At 36.2% G+C, this 20,368-nt stretch overlaps 1 protein-coding gene across 3 annotated transcripts in view; it reads right to left on the bottom strand.

Annotated features, from left to right (window-relative positions):
• LOC120489678 (uncharacterized) overlaps nucleotides 1–20,368 on the bottom strand; it is a 132,362-nt gene that overhangs the window by 65,215 nt on the left and 46,779 nt on the right. For 2 of the 3 annotated variants that reach the window (XM_039686673.2, XM_089130618.1), the window contains exon 3: nucleotides 6,388–6,462. In XM_039686673.2, coding sequence (XP_039542607.2) covers nucleotides 6,388–6,462 — 75 coding nt within the window. The remainder of the gene's footprint in view (nucleotides 1–6,387; nucleotides 6,463–20,368) is intronic. The other variant, XM_039686674.2, reaches the window with a different exon arrangement.

Below are 20,368 nucleotides of genomic sequence, written 5' to 3'. Positions count from 1 at the left end.
TACATCTGAAGCTATAGCATATTAATAATCGAACAAACTGAGACACTCTGAAACCTGCGCACGGTTCATTTCTAATACGTTCCATTACTTGGGTGTCATCATGCCGAATGCAGTCTTTTCACAGACACCCAAAAACCTAAAACGTGACTAGCATCAGGAGACCCAAAATGCACAAAAGTTCTTGGAGGATACAACACAAAAAGACATTATTATGATTTAATTTCCCACTGGTACATGAAGCTCCTCTTTTCCCCCTCACACTCACAAAACCAACTCGGCTCCTGTCCACTTCTCTCATTCTCTCTGCAATACTCTCTATTGAGTCACACACACCATCGGTTTAAAAAATGTTGCATGTAATAGGAATAATTTTCCCTGCTGAGAAAAACATCTTAAATCATGCAGCCTATATGGTGGTTATCTGGTCTCCCAACTGGATTGTTGTGATTTATCAGGATTTCAGCCGGTCAGCCAGTGCTTACAGACCACCTAAACCAACTTACACCAGTTAAAATCGAGTTAAAGGGATAGTTCACTTTGAAATTAATTTTTAGTATTTGAAATTAATTTTAATTTTCCGCAGTAGTTTCAATTTTTAGATTTTTAGATCAAACCGTTCTTGTCTGTCAGTCATATAATGGAGGTCTATGGTCACCACCTCAAAGAGCATGCACAGAGAAGTCCAAATTAAACATGATTTAATGACTCGTAAATGTAAGTACACATTGATGGCCTAAGACACCAAACGAGCGGTTTGTGTGAGAAAACGAACAGTATTTATATCGTTGTTAGTTACCTCTTGTTACCAATAAAGATATAGTTTTCTCATACTAACCGGCCGCTCGTTTTTGTCTTGGGCCATCAATAAATAAATTGTTTTAAATCATCATATGTAGCTTAAAATGCCATAAGATAAACTAAGAACCCCAAAAAAAGGTTTAATAAATAAAACTTTGCAAGGATTCATGACATTAATAAAAGACAGTTGGGTTCTTCCTAAAAACATTCAGATCTTATAAGGAATAGTTGGCCCAAAAATATATATTAAAAAACAAATTGTCATCATTTGCTAGTTTTACTTGATTTTCCATTCATAATTTTCCAGAAATATCATCTTAAAATGTGAGTATCAGAGGGATGTCTATTTGTTCACATCTCAACAAAACTAAAAAGCTTTGGTTATAAAAGCGCAGTGGTGGAGGAAGTACTGAATCTCAGTACTTAAGTAAAAGTACAAATAACCAGATAAATATTTACTTTAGTAAAAGTAGAAGTAACACAATAACAACCATACTTAAGTAAAAAGTACCTTATTTTAAATGTACTTTAAGTATTAAAAGTAAAAGTACTTGCATAACAATTTATTCTCTTAATGTCTATTTTCTAATGATTAATAAAACATTTAATTCTAACTCATTCAACCTAATACTCCTATAATGATGTTCAATAATGTCACCATTTCTGAAACAAGCTTGCAATTAGGCAATATACACATAATGCGTATCCTTACTATATGTTAATAACTATTTTTTGGCATTAAACCCGTAATTCTGAACCTCTTGGCTTGCCATAATCCTAACCAAACGTATATTACACACGGTGTGTTTCCTATGCACGTAAAAACAAATTTTCGGGTATAAATTGTACGATAAACACACTGCGTGCGAGACGCATTTAGTTGATGTATCTATGGCAACCAAACGTCACTGGTGAAACAAACGTGCAACGAACGGACAGTCAGATTACGTTTTGGCAGGGGAAAAACTGATCAGAAAATGTAACGAAAATGTAACAGAAGTTGTAGAAATGTAGTGGAGTAGAAAGTATAATAATTGCGAAGTAAAAGTAAAAAGTATGCACTATTTATTCTACTTAAGTAAAGTAAAGATACGTGAAAAATTTACTTAAGTAACAAAGTATTTGTACTTAGTTACATTCCACCATATTTTTTCTCTGAATAAAATGGAGCTAAGCTTTTTATTCCATCTTTTACATGTCTTTCTTTTTTTCTCATTTCACACGCAGGCTTTACAGGGTCGCGCCCCTGAATCCCGCATGCGCTCGAGTCTTGTTGTCGTGGTAAGCCGAGGCGGCCCGTTCTGACAGGAAACCCCAACACTCACACACAACATTAATATTTAGATCACCCTCTGGGTAGACACAAGGAGAAAATATCTAGCCTGTAATCTCTCTAATATTATCCCTTCCATCTCCAGCTTTCTTCCTTTTTCATACCTGCGTCTCTCAGTCGCTGGCTCTTTCATTTCCCCCACAGATGGAGTCGCACTCAGACTCGGACGCGTTCCCTTTTCTGTCTCTGTCTTTCTTCCTTGGATCTCAGCAGGGACCTGGCAGCTCTCTACCTCTCCGTCTCACTCTCAGCTCATCTGTTTCCGTGCGTCTGAGCTGCCATCGCTCATCATACTGAACAATTTCCTTTCTGTTAACTGACTGATTCCAGTTCAGGCATTCAACAAGTGTGCACCTGGAGCTGTCAATCAATGGGCTCTATGCACGGCGGTATTTCCGGTGAAGGATTAAGGTTGCTCGATAACTTCCGCCGATCATAGAGTCCAATGCAATACCGAGAATTTATATTGATTTTTATACTCCATGGTTATACTAATGAAACGTTAGTCACAAAAACAGATAAAACAGACACCCCTCGTTGTGTTTATGCTTCTTTTTAAAATTATATTAAATAAACATAACTATATATAAAATTACATCTAAACGTATGTACGTTTCGTTTCAAAGACGGGAGGACAGTAAATATTGAAGACTCTGCCATAATCCCGTTTTCTCCGGTTTTCCTCCGCTTTAATCTACACAACCGGAAATGGACAAGCATTACGTCAAATGCGGAACTTATGCGTGCATATAGCCCGAATGATGCATGAGCTGGACATGAACAGACATTGCTTGCAGGATTAAAAAAAAAAAAAAAAAGTAGTAAAACTGCTTATGTAGCTACACAAATTTAAACTAAAATGTCTGTAAAAACAAACACTGTATATGTATGTAGTATGTATGTCACCTAGTATCACACAAGATCAAGTAATTTGATTAAATTTAGTATCCCCCCCTACTTCTACTACCTTTGGACGTAATGCCTTCCGCTTTGCATCAGTACACGACTGGAACGTACTACAAAATACCCTGAAACTTACATCTCTGATCCCAATCTCCACCTTTAAGCAAAACCTCGAAAATGACATAGTTGACTCTTGTTCCTGCTGATAATCATGAAGCATATTTATACGCATATTTAAGCACTCTATTCGTTTTCTTTTTCCTCTTTGTTGTCTTTTTTATTTAGCTGCTTGTTCTAAGTGTTATGTGTTTGACTATGTACAGCTGTACATTATGTTCTTATTTCATGGTCATGTCTGTAAATGAGAAGTGGTTCTCAAACATTTTACCTGGATAAATAAAGGTTTTTTTAAAAAAAATGTAGCCCTCAAACCGTATTCACTTTATAGCCCTTAATCCTGTAATTGTGGACAAATGTGGGCAAACTAATTTTTATTTATTATATGTTATATCACTGTCTTCGATAAAGTTTTGTCTATCCATTTATGGTGTTTTTTTTTTATTTTGGGGGTATTTTTGAATTTATTTACTTTAAAAAGTACCATATTTTCTATGTAAATTATGCTTATTTTTATGTTGTTTTTTATTTAATTTTTTTTAACTACATTAAAATATCATTCCAATAAGTTAAGAGCTAAAGCCTAAAGATGAAGTGACTTTGCTGTCACCTGGTGTCTTATTTTGGCTTATTTTCGAATGCTCTAAATTACAGTTTTTCCCATTCATTTCTATGGGTGCCCATTTTTGACCCAAATACAAGATTAAGGAGTTTGTCACAAAGATCACTTGGACATGGCTGTCTTTTCGAGAGGTTAAAACAATATAAATACTGTTCGTTTTCTCACACAACCTGCTCATTTTGTGTCTGTACTTACTCTGTGCATGCTCTTTGAGGTGGTGACCATAGACCTCCATTGTATGACTGACAGACACGAACGGTTTGACCTAAAAATATCAAACTGCGGAAACAAGACACCTACATCTTGGATGCCCTTGAGGTAAGCTAAAACAAAAGTGAACTATCCCTTTAATGCTCCTGTGAGAGTGACTCCGCCCCCTTCTTTATTTACACAAACCACACATACGCCTTAATATATGTGTGTGCGTGCAAGAGTTTGTGATTCTCCAGGTCTCCTCTGGGAGTGTTATTCACACCTTCATTCTGGGCAGGAGTAGATGAAAATGTGTGGTGACGTGGGCCGTTGTTATTGATTTTGCTAGACCCTTGTGCAGTGGGGGAGGTTACATAAGCCCAGGCAATTATACCTCTGGCTCATGGGGAGAAGAAACATCCTGGATGTCCACCTGGATCTTCCTCAGGGCTCTGAACACTGATTCATACGCCACGACAGAAATCACCCAGCTGATCAGGTCCGCCTGCTAGTCCTGATGAATTCGGTTCGGTTGTGACTTCATATAGAGGTCATATTCTTTTTCATTTTTCAGATTTTGAACGTCTGATCCACATCCCCGCCAAAAAAAAAACATTCACTTTAAGACGGGAGCAGACTGTCTGGGTGATATGTAAATTGCATTGTACGTGATGTTTAGGTGCAAATCAGATGCAACCATAAAAGAGCAGCCGAATATAAAGGCACACTTGGTTTGTTTAACTTGGTACCGTCTCAAACAAAAACTGTTACATATCTTTCAAAGATGTGATGGTGTCAACCTCACAAACTTTGCCAAATGCAGAACTTTGTGTCTTGGAAGGCATCACAGTAGCAGACTGGGAACTTGTAAACATGATATTGTTTCCAAGTGAACTGAGACAGGTAGACTGCCAGAATTGTGTAAAGCATACACTTTCTTTAAAAACGCAGGGTTGTTTTAACCCAAATTTGGGTCAAATATTTAGATAATTTAATTAAAAGATTTAACCCAACCATATTTGACCCATATTTGGGTTGAAACAACCCAGCATTTTTTAGAGCGTATATAGTTCTCATCTAGTGCTTTTAGTATGTATATTGCTTCTACCAAATGAAATATTACCATAGACTTCGATTACATGCACAACCTTTGATGATGAAAGACTAGACTGCAACCCAAAAGACTATTTGTCTTGAACCCAAGAAGCATCCTTCAAACTAAATAAATAAATGTACTAAAGAATTACTAATATAAACATAATCACACTATCATTCAAAAGTTTCTGGTCAGTAAGATTTAATTTAACGTAATGCTGAATCAATAAAGAAATTAATGTTTTTATTCAGCATTAAACGGATAAAAAGAAACGTTGATCAAAAGTAAAGAGATTTATAAAGTCACAAAATATTGTTAGTTCTAATATTTCAAGTAGATGATGTTCTTTTGAACTTTCTATTCATCCCAAACCAGTTGTTTTAAAAGGTAACACAGTCTCCAGATCTCAGTCCAGTAGAGGAGATATGGGATGTGGAGGAACGGGAGATTCAGATTCAACATATCTGACAATATGGACCAAAATCTTTTTCCTACAATGTACACATTAGCACCTAAAATGTTCATATTAGCACCTAAAATGTACATATTAGCACCTAAATTGTACATATTATAACAGCACCTAAAATGTACATATTAGCACCTAAATGTACATAATAGCACCTACAATGTACATATTAGCACCTAAATGTACATAATATGGACCAAAATCTTTTTCCAGCACCTTGATGAATGTATGACATGAAGAATTAAGGCAGTTTTGAAGGCAAAGGAGAGTAAAAAATACCCAGAGAGTAGTTAAACCAGCTTGGGTTTTTGAGAACAAATGAGCCGAATTCGCCTTATGCATCGTATACGTCGGTCTGTGATCGGTCTCCTTTGAGTTAGAGGCTGAGACTTGGTTTTTAGTGGAAAAAAAATACATAAAAATGTGTTATTTAATCTATTATTTACCAGGAAATGAAAAACTAATAGTTTGGCTCATCTTTAAAAGCCCTTGCACACTGAGTCCGAAATTCACGTCTGAAATTTTCACACGTTAAAAAATAAATACGACCTCACATTATGTCAATCATAAAAAAAAAATGGGATCCGTTTCGATTTTCTGTGGGGTTTTTTTTTTTTTTTTTTTTTTGGTGAATGGTGTTTTGACAATTCAGAGCCACCAAATCACGAATACAAAAAAAACACATACGACAATTTCGGACTCTGTGTGCAAGGGCCTTAACAGTCAATGGACTCCCTAGTTTCCCTAGTAAATGGCTTCCCTACAGTTCATTTAAAAACCATTCCATAGTGACCTTTCACCTAGGCATATGTTGATGTGAGTGTATTTGTGCAAATCCTCAGAAAACATGGGTGTCTTACCTGTATATGATACAGGCGCAGTCTCTGCAGGTGCCGCAGTTCTCAATGTCCTGTCCCGTTCGGTATGAGTGTCTTCTGAAACCCACACAAAAAAACAATAACCATGGGTTTTTAAAACCGTCAGCATGTCCTACTGAAGAGAGTTATTGGTGACGGACAGCATGGAATGTTTATAGCTCAAGTCTGTTAAATTGTAGAGTTTGAATCAAACACCGCTGCGGATCCGACGGATGTAGCTCGTGTTCGCCGCGTCCTTGATGAATGACTCTTCTGAGTGTCTGACAGTTATGTAAGAGTGACTCACAGCTAACAGGACTATACTATCATTCTGCTTAATTAAAACACTGTCATTTGTGTGTGTTTTTATATTGTGAATGTGAGACGACACTCTCAGAAAAAAGGTCCAAAAGCTGTCACCGGGGCTGTACCTTTTCAAAAGGTGAACTTTTGTGCCTAAAGGCTGCATATTGGTACCTTAATGATACATTTTAGCACCTAAAATGTAAATAATAGCACCTAAATGTACATAACAGCACCTACAATGTATATATTAGCACCTAAATGTACATAATAGCATCTACAATGTACACATTACCACCTAAAATGTACATATTAGCACCTAAATGTACATAATAGCACCTAAAATGTACATATTAACACCTAAATGTACATAACAGCACCTACAATGTACACATTAGCACCTAAAATGTTCATATTAGCACCTAAAATGTACATATTAGCACCTAAATGTACACAATAGCACCTAAAATGTACATATTAGCACCTAAATGTACACAATAGCACCTAAAATGTACATATTAACACCTAAATGTACATAACAGCACCTACAATGTACATATTAGCACCTAAATGTACATAATAGCACCTAAAATGTACATATTAACACCTAAATGTACATAACAGCACCTACAATGTACATATTAGCACCTAAAATGTTCATATTAGCACCTAAAATGAACATATTAGCACCTAAATGTACACAATAGCACCTAAAATGTACATATTAGCACCTAAATGTACATAATAGCACATAAAATGTACACATTAGCACCTAAAATGTTCATATAACACCTAAAATTTACATATTGGCACCTACAATGTATATATTAGCAACTAAAATGTTCATATAACACCTAAAATTTACATATTGGCACCTACAATGTACATATCAGCACCTAAAATGTACATATTAACACGTAAAATGGGAAAAGTTTACCTTTTGAAAAGGTACAGCCCCAGTGACAGCTTTTGTACCTTTTTTTCTGAGAGTGTGGAGAACAGCAAGTTTGCATTATGTTTCAAGCGGATCTCTTCAGGAAGTCATACTACAAATGGATTAGTTATAGTTGTCTCTGCACATTAAGCTGTGAGGAAGTATATTAGCGTTGAAAGAATTACCCACTTTCGTTTTCCAGTGTATATTATAGCGAGCGATGCATGATTTCGCACAGGCGCAAGGTGATGATAAGTTAAAGCGAGTCCTCTCTGTGTTTAAGGTGACAGGAAGACTATATGCATGTATACGGTGTTCATACGGCGCCCGAGTCTCACGTGGGATAACAATGCTAGCCTGATTTAGTAGCTCGGCACAATGGGGACTAATTACACATCACAGATTTCCGGAATCTTCCTCCTCTCCTCTCGGCTTCTGGAATTAAAGAGCTGATGGTAATCCTGAGGCACTCGAGCAGCGCTTAAATAATCCACAGATGGGAATCAATCATCGAGACGCTTTTTACCAAACATGCTATATGCCTGCACTTTACACAAAACAACTATATTTCTACAAAAAAAAAATAATTTGAAAACAATTATGTTATCTATCTATCTATCTATCTATCTATCTATCTATCTATCTATCTATCTATCTATCTATCTATCTATCTATCTATCTATCTATCTATCTATCTATCTATCTAACTATCAACCCATCTATCTATCTATCTATCTATCTATCTATCTATCTATCTATCTATCTATCTATCTATCTATCTATCTATCTATCTATCTATCTATCTATCTATCTATCTATCTATCTATCTATCTATCTATCTATCTATCTATCTATCTACCCAGATAGCAAACTGACATTGAATCAACGTGGAAATATGACATCGAAACAACGTTGATCTGACATTGTTTTGCTCATCGAATTAACGTTGAACCAACGTCAGACGCGTCATTCTTTCAAAACTAACGGAAAATCAACTTGAAATCAACGCGTTGTTTCAACGTTATGAAAGCAAACCAATTTTCGATTTTCATTTAGCTTTGAAGAATGCCGCGTCTGACGTTGGTTCAACATTAATTCGATGAGCAAATCAACGTTGTTTCAATGTCATGAGAGACGTCGTTTCCACGTTGATTCAATGTCAGTTTGCTGTCTGGGTATCTATCTATCTATCTATCTATCTATCTATCTATCTATCTATCTATCTATCTATCTATCTATCTATCTATCTATCTATCTATCTATCTATCTATCGTGGACAAATTTAACGTCAAAGTAAAATGTTTTTTTTATGTTTTTAAAGGTCATCGTTCTAGCTCTCACATGCAAACACACACACAATCTCTCTCTCTCTCACACACACACACACACACACACACACACACACACACACAATCAAGCCAACGGTCTCATTAAAAGCCGTTTAAAGTCTCACCTTAATTCGTTCACAGGGGACAGCCTAGTCATTTGTCATTACCACAGCAAAGCTGCGCGCGCGAGTGTGTGTGCGTGGTTGCGTGTTTTTCTATACTTGTGGGGACCCGTATCACCGTGGGGACCTAAATTGAGGTCCCCATGAGGAAAAAAGCTTATAAATCATCATACAGAATGGTTTGTTAGTTTGTAAAAATGCAGGATGTTTTCTGTGATGAGTAGGTTTAGGGGTGTAGGGTTAGTGTAAGGGGACAGAATATACAGTTTGTACAGTAAAAACCATTACATCAATGGAGAGTTACCGCAAAAATAGCAGACCAGTGTGTGTGCATGTGTTTGTGTGTGTATGGTCATAATGTTAAAGTAGCCAAAATAAAAGAGGAATGTGGAGAAATAATAAATAGCCCTGACAATTTCATTCCTCAGAAGCAACGGAAACGAACAAACAAAAGATGTATCATAATATGAACGAATCATGAGTAAGTTGAGCTATTGCTCATTGAAGGCTTGTACGGTGAGCGGGAGAGGACATGTTCGGTTAACATTGCAGCAATATTGATCAATTTAAAATGCTTTGTTCAGACAACTAGTTGGGACAACAATGCTCGATGTTCAAAAACTAGAAAGTTGATTTGTACAGAGTAGCATCTCAATATGGTAACTTTTGCACAGGCACGATTGACAATATTGCGAAATCATTCATGCAAGTTTCTTTTTGCTCAGAAACGCAACAAATACTCGATTAAGAGTTATGAAGGGGAATGTGACATGACTTGAATATGAAGTAAGGTTTATGCATGTTTATGAAGTAAGGTTTATGCATTTTTAAAAGATTCCAGACAATTAATACGGGTCTTATCAAGCGAAGCGATCGCTCATTTAAAAAAATTAAAATAATAAAGTTTAAGTTTTATAAGCTCAAATGCTCGCCTTGTTCTGTTCTGTGTGACTCTCTTATTCGAACTCTTTCATCGAAATCAATTCGTCAATTCGTTCGTTTTGTTCGTTGAATGAACCAAATGACTCGGAAAAAGATTCGTTCATTTTGATGAACGGGTTCAAACAGGAGAGTCACAAACGTGCGTCACAGAACAGAGCAAGGCAAGCATTTGAGCTTGTAAAACTAAAACCTTATTTTTTTTTTATCATTTAGCTTTTTGATCGTTTAGCTTGATAAGACCCTTATTCATCGTCTGGAATCGTTTAAAGCCCTTTGAACAGTTTGTAGTTTGCACTGAAACTGTCTTTTGGACCTTGAACCGTTTGGTTCCCATTGAAGTCCATTATATGGAGAAAAATCCTGAAATGTTTTCATCAAAAACCTTAATTTCAAAAGTGAACTACTCGTGTGAAAATTAATCTGCTATGTCATGTTTATGACAGGTTGTGTTGTCTTAGTAATGTCAAGTTGTCATAAAGACACTGACAGGTTATGATGTATTGGTTTATGTCATATTTATGTCATATTTGCATTAAAAATGTCATAACTGAGCGAATGACACTAAACACGCATAAAACCTAACATATGTCATGCCATGATTATGAAGGTGTCATGTTAGTCTTATGCACACACAAATGTTACAAAAATATGGTGACACCCGCCAAATGAGCCGGGGATTGATTAATGACACACTTCACGAGAACATCTGAAAATTACCCCAAGTATTCTTAGATCCGGTCTCTGCAATGACCTTTCAGTGTTAATTACTCTGAGAGAGACGCTACAGGGATTCGTGAGTAGGTTGAATGTATTATCCATTTTTTCCCGGTTAACTGAATACAGCTGTAGAGCAGATGTTCACACACCACATCTTCACACACACACTGTAGCTGTTTTACAGCGGTGGTCAGTTGATTTAAAAGAGCTTACCGATTTAATGACACAAACTAAAAACCAACCAGAGAATAAAATTAAGTGAGAACCCATTTACACATCATAATCACATAATGCAGCGCTCCAATCCACACGCTAAAGATTCCTGAACGCATCTTTATAAAGAACACTAATCATCTTTGATGGTGCAATTGTAATGACTCGAAATTATGCCATTATCCTCTTTCTGTTGTATTTCGCCATGTTTCTTTCATTATGAAGAAGTTAGGCTCGCACACATTTGGTAGAAGAATGAATTTTCCCATTTCTTGATCAAAAATGATTGATTTCATCCCCTTTCAAGGATCTGTGAACAGTGATTTTGCTTCGCATGCATGAAATCACGAAATATGCATAACCTCAATGCACAATGATTTGTTTTTAATGAATTTATTTCGATGGAAAGCAAAATAATTGTTCTGTTCACACTTACAATTCAGAACATTTGTCTTTACAAGCACAAACATATTGTGTTAGGTTTTTCGTGCATGTTAATTTGAGTCATTTCTAAACACGTATAAGCGCTTCAAGCATTTTCCACTAAGAACGAAACTAAAATGAAGCAATTAAGTCTTTGTTTGAAATGCAACAGTGAATCTCTCTTGGGCAATCTTGCAGAGTAAAACAAGCTCTCCAGAGTTTTCAGGCACGCTTTGAAGCTGACAGTTTATAAATAGGGGGCATCTACGAAGAAAGATGCCGATCCAAGCAGTTTATGAGTGCGGGATCAAGGCAAATCTTTGTAAGTATGCTCATGCATACGCAAATCAGATCATTATTGTTTGGAAAAATTAAGCTTCTAAAAACAGAAGCTTAAAAAAAGTTCATGGACAACCCGGGAGGCAGCACAGTTTAGAAATGGACACGTCTGAGAGTTTTGGCGAGCGTATTTTTCTCTGCTCAACCGAGCCCCGGAGGAGACGTGCTGTCAGGTTTGACAAACACGCAGTCAACAGGCTGACTGTTGAGTGTGATGGACAGCAATGTAATGCCACCAATGTAGTGCATCGAAACTCAGAAAACCTGGTGCTACACTTACTTTAGCTAAATTACATATACATTTGCCTCAGGGACACTGGGAAAGGCATTAGAAATCACATTATATACGGTTCCAGACTGCTTTCTACAACAATGCATACTCAATTCTGCATGCTGTTTTTACAGTGTTTATATACAACAGCGTGCAATTTGGGCTTTTTTATGGCATAAAATTGACATTTAGAGATGGATGTATAAGCGAATAACATGTAGTGTGTCACTCAGTTAACTATATGCATACAGAAATCTAGATATTAAAGGGGAGTTACACTCTCAGAAAAAAAGGTACAAAAGCTGTCACTGGGGCTGTACCTTTTCAAAAGATACACTTTTGTCCATTTTAGGTGCTAATATGTACATTTTATTTTTAGGTGCTAATATTTACATTTCAGGTGTTATTATGTACATTTTATGTGCTAATATGTAAATTTCAGGTGCTAATATGTACATTTTATTTTTAGGTGCTAATGTTTACATTTCAGGTGCTATTATGTACATTTTATGAGCTAATATGTACATTTCAGGTGCTAATATGTACTTAGGTGTGAATTAGAGCCCGACCGATAAAGGATTTTGAAGGCCGATACCGATACAAATATTTTTGGGTTTTAAAATCCGATATTCCGATATATCGGCCGATATTTTTTTATTATTTTTATTAAATATTGTTGGATTTCACACATGTGTAGAAGAAAAGCTAACTTTTCTGCACAAGATACGTTTGATACTTTTTCTCTATGTCTAAATGTTCACTCCTCGCAAGTCTAACTTACATTTTACAATGCAGGGACTGTAACTAGAGATATGCTATGATAGTTCATTGTGGTTTCCAAGCTCATTAATGTTAACGTTAGCGGTCTTTCACTGATGATAGTAGCATATAGCTTTGTGGTTAACTAGTCTATGATGAGCCATAATTTAGCAATAGATAACGTCATACTGCAAATTGTAAAACATACATTTTTAATATAACAGAAAATGCCTAATATTGGCCGAAAATATCGGCCGGCCGATATATCGGTCTGGCTCTAGTGTGAATATGTACATTTCAGGTGCTAATATGTACATTTCACATGCTGTTATGTACATTTCAGGAGCTAATATGTCCATTTCAGGTGGTAATATGTCAATTTTAGGTGCTAATATGTAAATTTCAGGTGCTAATTTGTACATTTCAGGTGCTAATATGTACATTTCACATGCTGTTATGTACATTTCAGGAGCTAATATGTACATTTCAGGTGGTAATATGTCAATTTTAGGTGCTAATATGTACATTTCAGGTGCTAATATGTCCATTTCAGGTGGTAATATGTACATTTCAGGTGCTAATATGTACATTTCACGTGCTGTTATGCACATTTTAGGTGATAATATGTACATTTCTGGTGCTGTTATGTACATTTTAGGTGCTAATATTTACATTTCAGGTGCTAATATCTACATTTTAGGTGCTATTATTTTCTGTAATTTTATGTTTAAATATGCTAATCAGGTTATATCTAATTAAATATGCACTAATTTGCAGACATTTTGAAGTGACGAATCTGACCATTGAAAAAAACAAGGTTCAAAATTATGTTTCCATTTTGTTGATACATTCAATGAAAAGACATTTTCAGAGGGGATTATGAATATCTCCTTTTGTTACCCTCAGAAAATACTGCCAATAGCCTTAAAAAATAGATTTCCACCCTATTTTTAGGCATAACATGTCATATAAATCAGGCCAAGAATGATATATCAACAAATCCCACTGAACAAACCTTCAGTTAGGAATACGGCTGTAAAGTTTGGTGTACAGTATATGTAGGTGCTACAGAAGTGGAAAATCGTCACTAGAAGTGTGAGAAAAAAACTCATTTTGAGAAAACTACCTTTAATGATTTTTATGGGATTGCGCATTTTGAGTTAAAGGCCCACTTTACTTTCATGATTGGTTGCTGATAAACAGGAAATGACCATATTTGGATCCGACAGCATTAAAGAGGAGAGAGAAAGCTTTCTAACGGACCGGTGTGTGCGATGACAGGGTGCGGATCGCGATCACGGAGCAGCGGAATGCCAACTTTTGAGGAATTTAGGCGAAATCTACACACGCAAACAGACAAAGTGTGGTAAAATAAAGACCTAAATGTGTATTTTGGACTTTTATTCAGCACAAGTCTGAAAGAAGAAAAAAAAAAAGACATTTTCTAACTTATTCCCCATTGTTGCAGCTCCTCTCTTCCCAGTCTGCCAGTAACGCTCTGTTTAGTTCCTGTCTCTATGAAGCCCCTCCTTCCGAAAAGCTTAATGTGCTCTGATTGGTCAGCTTGGACCAGTGTGTTGTGATTGGTCAAGAGCTTCGAGCATGTTCGTAAAATGTCACGTCCCTCACCACAACCGCCAGTTTCAACACACTACTAACTAACTCAACCAGGCCCGCTATATTTAAATGAGGAATACTGTGACGTATTCGTTCCCAGAAGAAAACCGTTTCAGGGAGTTCAGAAACACCGGCACAGAAATAGAGAATACCTCCCGCTGGAGTGACTGTCACTTGCTGTTATGAGGCTATAGTCTTGTAGGTGTTTGCCAGGGTGTTGTAATGAAATTGCTAAGGTGTTCGGAGTGGTTGCTATAACTGGCCCAAGCCAGAAGAGCCCATCTTCAAGTTTCCATGACATTCTAACTTCATTATATGGATCGAGACCCACAATCATGTAAGGGATTTGTTTTCACCCATTTTATCATGTGCCGGGCATTTATCGCTTAGAAAAGTAATAGCAACTGTCCTCAACAAGATGCATGAATATCGTTACAGCTAAAGGATGTTGTTGCACAGTCGAGTCTGCAAACCTTTTAGCTGTGACTTCATTCAAAACACTGCACGGCCTCAAGAGCCTTTTCGCTTTTCTAAATTGGAAATGCATGCCACAGAAAAAAGGTACATACACATACAATCCACTGCAGTTTCCAGCTGAAATGAACACTAGTGGCAGTAAAACGCCAATAACATTCCTTTGCACACAAATTATGATTATGGGGCAGATTGTAGATTAATAAAGACTTATTTTCGTCAACAATATGTCATGGCGGCCTCAAAACACTTATATCAAAGTGAGTGATTAGTAAACTAATACATTTTGACATCTGCATCACATAACCAACTCCATTCATCTGATTATTCTGACGTGTTATGAATTGAGAAATTAAATTTTCCTTCAGCTTTTGACATAAGAGGTCATCATACTTTAAAAACATCCTTGCCTTAATTTTAAGTTCATTGAACTGGAAAAAGTGAGTTAATACAATGAAGGAGATTAATTTAATCATCAGAAACTCAAAATAATAAGTTATCTCAACTAAATAAATTATTATGAAGTTGATTTGAAAAAAGAAAATATGTTGTGATAACAAATCTTGAAAATATTTTTTTTTACAGTGTATGAGTTTCAGAACTTAAAACGTCATTTTTAGTCCAAACACATCTGGATCCAACTCCTCCCCCTGGATTTCATGTTCTGCAGTGATTACCATTGCTCAAACTGGGAATCAATCAGGAATTCAAACGATACCCAGCCCAACCAATCAGCATCCGAGACCAGACTATCTGTTTTGTAAAAATACGACTGTGAAGTGAAAGTAAACCGTGTGCAAAAACCAACTGGCCACATGTTTACAGTCAGCAGCCCATGTTAATGTAGCATCCTAATCCTATCCTTACCGACTTTGGTCAATCCCTCGCTCGCTTTTTCAGTCTGGTTTGTAAGAGTGAAATGAATGAGGAGCACTCTGAAATAAACAGATGAGGTTGAGTATCAGTCTATCACCTCACATCCACAATCAGTGAATCATCAACCTCTGCACCTTCATTCAGTCAGCCGAGTAACAGCACGTCAACCTGTTCACTTTCTGACTAATGTCAATATGATATTTACACTCTTTTACGTCAGTCTGAATGAGGAAAAAGCTGTAAAATCATTGCTGAAAAGCATGTGCAAGAAATTGAATCTAGTTTCAACTTTTAAAAGGACTATTCCAGGTTAAAGTCCATTTAAAGGTGCATTGCGCAAGCTGAGTTTTTGCAGAACTACGCCCCCTCTGGCGACAAGCGAAACTGCAACCACTCATGGATCACACACACGCATGTTTACAGGAGCTGTTCATAACCACAGGAGCATCAGCCACACAAATCTATTGTTACAGTCATAATGTCTTCAGAGGTAATAAAGTTATAAATCTGCAAGTCATTTTAAGTATATGAAAGGAAAGGCATTTTAGTAAATTACACGGGGGTAAGTAGAAAACTTTGTTTTTTGTTTCCATCTATCTCCATGTTGAACTGTTTTATGTGTTTACTGTATCCACTTATGATTGTATTATTATGGAAACACGTTCATGAACAATATAAGTTATTACTTTGTATAGGACCCGTTTGAGCCCTAGAGCCGAGCGGAGATCTCTCCATTTGTTGAAAGCTTCCCGATGTCGACTCTCGTCTTATTCCGACGCCTGGCACTAGACAAACGTTTTCTTTTCTTTGTCTTACGAGGCGTTTGCGTTGGGGTTTGGAATGAACTACAAGCCGGTCTCTTTGAATCCATCTTCTACTTTTGTGGAAAGTTGACTAAAGTTGTGTCGCTCGAGTTGTCTTCACTGATACGGAGAATGGCGGCGAATACACAAACCTGCAGACGTCGCCAGGTGAGCGTGAACGCGCATGACGTTACGCCCAGTCTCAAACTCCATCCCGAATCACTTTTATTTATTACACAGTACAGGATTATAGAGGCAATCGCAGTGATCAGAGAAGAGCTCATTCAGCCCATCAGGCAACTGTTTAAAGCTACACTGTGTGATTTTTACCCCCATCTAGTGGTGAAAAGGTATATGACCATCCAGTGAATATTAGTTTCTGTTCCTCTCAATTCCGATTTCGTTTTAACTCCTACGGTGGCCAATGTAGTCCAAGATTAACATGGCTTTCAGTTCGACCTCGTCCATGAGTGTTAACTCAAACGTAAACGCGAAAGGCGAAGCTTGAATTAACGGGTATGTCCCTCTTTGGCTAATGTACTTTCAAGATGGAGGGGCAACATGAACCCCTTACCCGTATGTATTTTCAATGGCATATTACACACTCACGAGAATACTTTATTACTTGAACGAAGTAAATGTACATTAATGAGCACATATATTTTTGAAATAACTAAGTGTTTTTAGCTAAGAATAAACTATTTAAGCATGTATGGGTTCGAAAAATGGCTATTTTTAACATGAAATGTTGGCTTTAAGTTCTCAACAACAACAACATTGACATGCTGCAATCCCACACTCTTAGAAGAAAAGGTTCTATATAGAACCTTAAAAGGTTCTATCAGAGCTATGTATTTGGAACCCCGAAAAGGTTCTATACACTCTTAAAATAAGGGTTCCTCTGGGTTCTATATAGAACCCTGGGGTTCCGTACTTGGCCAATAGAACCTTTTACCAAAAAAAATGGTTATACATAGAACCATTTTGGAGTTCCATATATGAAGCGGGGGATGGAACCATTTCTGGTTCTAAATAGAACTTTGACTCATCCTTCAGTGCGTTTAAGCAAAACACACTAAAGTGTGCATTGGGAGTGCACATTTTTTAAGTCGTTTAGTTAGTCTGTGGCAATCGACAAGATGAATGCATTGAAAGCAAAAAAACTAAAGCTGAATCCTCTCATCTCAAGGAAACTAGTTTAGCATCAAATATTTGAGGCCGTACTAATGAATCGTCTCTTTGGAAGAGACTCTCTAGCTAGTGTATCAAAGTTAATGCTGTAAAGATTTTTAGTTATTCGCCATTTATCAGGTGTGTTTTATTGAAAGCGGTGTGCAGCACACTAATTGCAGGGACCGTCCCCTTGGAAATAAGCGCATTGCTGTAGGGCACACTGGTTATTGACCGCAGACCATAATCTCGGTGTAATCAAGTGACTGTTAATGTGCTTTACTCCATGTTTTGGGGAGCAAAAGCAGCGTAATGAAATCCTTCGGCCATGTGCTACAAAACAACTAACTAAACAAAATGGAAATGGGTGGAAGTTTCTTGGTGGCAGTTGTTGAGGAAGAAACAAGCACTAAACGGATGCCTTTGGGGCATGTGTGATTAATTACGGTGTCTTTACCGCCTCAGCGGGAGCATCAGTGTGTGTTTGTTTGTACCCTAAACCACACTGACTGTTGGGTAAACATATGTCTCTGGAGTGATTTTGCTTGGACATTTAACCTTGCTTTATACATTTCAGAAAGCGCTGCAAGGTGCCGTTGACTGCTGGAAAAAAATGATGAATTGTTTTCTATTTGATTAATTTTTTTTGCATGCTCACATTGAAATCTACGGAGGCGTATTGCATTCACTTGAAGAAAAAAAATCTACTTTGTTTTTCTGAATTAACGAGTTAATTTTTCATGAGAAAAAAAATGTGCTCTGTTTTTCTGAATTAATGAGTTAATTTTTCATGAGAAATTTTTTTTTTGCTCTGTTTTTCTGAATTAACGAGTTAATTTTTCATGAGAAAAAAAAGTTTTTGCTCTGTTTTTCTGTAAAACAGAGCAAAAAAAAATTTCTCATGAAAAACTAACTCGTTAATTCAGAAAAACAGAGCAAAAAAAATTTTTTCTCATGAAAAATTAACTCATTAATTCAGAAAAACAGCAAAAAAAATTTTCTCATGAAAAATTAACTCGTTAATTCAGAAAAACAGAGTAGATTTTTTTTCTTCAAGTGAATGCAATACGCCTCCATAGAAATCTGACCACTTTCTGATATCACATTACAATAATGTAAGCTATTTTTGGGAACATGAAATGAACAAAATGAAATACAATGATACAAACTGGAAAAAAAAACTGTTTGGTCATTTGGTCACTAGTCAATAAATTAAAGTCACGTTCAATGGCATCGAAGGTGACAATCAAATATATGCACACATTACATCACACATAAAATGTCCCAATACCTCAAAGATATTAGATATTGGAAACTAACCAATCAGAAACATTCTGTGTCTGTCAATCAAAAGATACAATACAATTAGAAACATTATTTGCCGTCAAAACCCGGAAGACTGATTTGCCACTCAAATCAGATTTTTCAAGGCCTGTGGTAAACTTGACTTGGCTAAACAAGTACGCTGCACACACTCACACCCCAAATAGTCTTCACTGTAAAAAATGATCACGATTTTAACAGTAAAAGACTGTAAAAATGCTACAGTGAAAAACTGTTAATTGGTTAACAGAAAGTTTCCTTACTATATATGGTAAATAACTGTGAAATATATAATGGTACATTTAATGTAATTTTACTGTAAAATACTGTTAAATTTACAGTTTTTGGAAGTGAAAAAGAAGAAGTCATTGTATAATTTACAGTGAAAAAATGTAAATTGACTTCCCCACAATTCCCTGCATGACACTTCACATTTAATGTATTTTAACTGTTTATTCATAATTTTCTTAGTTTTTTTCTTATCAGTTATGTTCATTAGGGTTTTATGTTACATTTAACGTTGTTAAATTAATTCTTATTTCATTTTTTAAATTTCAACATGTTACCATGATGGTGTTTAATGTTTGTGTGAGTGACACTGTGCAGCTTCTATATAGTATGAACTTTCTGGGAAGAGCTGATAATGATGAGCTTTGATTAGTCATTTGATTCTCATTATTTCTGTGATACATGGCTGTCGGTGTATTGCAATTGAACAAAACAGATATTAATACTTCAAAATGTCAGTAAATGAACATTATATCAAATAATGAATTACGGTTTATTGCTGTAAAATAAAACACGGTCAAAGTCTGTAAAACCTAAAATGTTGCTACCGTACTTTTAACAGGAAAACTCTGGTAACCACAGCTGCCGGAGTTTTCCCGTAAATACTTTTTTTTACAGTGTAATTACTTATTAGAAACAAAAAATAAACATAACAGCTTCAAAATTCACGTTTTTGGTATGAGTGTGTGTAATTTAAGCATAAATATCGTCGAGTTGCCAATCAGAAACATTCTGTGCCTGTGTCTCTAAGTGAATCAGTCTTTGGTTAGGCAAATTTCAGTTGTACAGACATTCACAGAAAGCTTTTTTAGGCTAGTTTTGTGATTTCTTTTGTGAACAGAATATTTGAAAGGATTATCTGTAAAGACAGTACAAAAAAAATGAGGGATGACCCACTGTAAAAAGGCCAATTCTTCAAAGAAAAATGAAAACGCCTGCATTACCATATATAAAGCAATGGCATTTTATCACTATGTAGTCTCTGAATCAATCCTTCTTAGATGTACTGTATCTGTATGCACTGCTCTCTGTTTCTCTTTCATACCCTGTCTGACTTAGGAGTCACTATCCAGATAAATAAC

Source organism: Pimephales promelas, chromosome 4 (genome assembly GCF_988280905.1).
Source record: "Pimephales promelas chromosome 4, fPimPro1.hap1.1, whole genome shotgun sequence".
Taxonomy (NCBI): domain Eukaryota; kingdom Metazoa; phylum Chordata; class Actinopteri; order Cypriniformes; family Leuciscidae; genus Pimephales; species Pimephales promelas.
The sequence above is the reverse complement of the archived record's forward strand: the minus strand, read 5'-3'. Positions and strand labels throughout refer to the sequence as shown.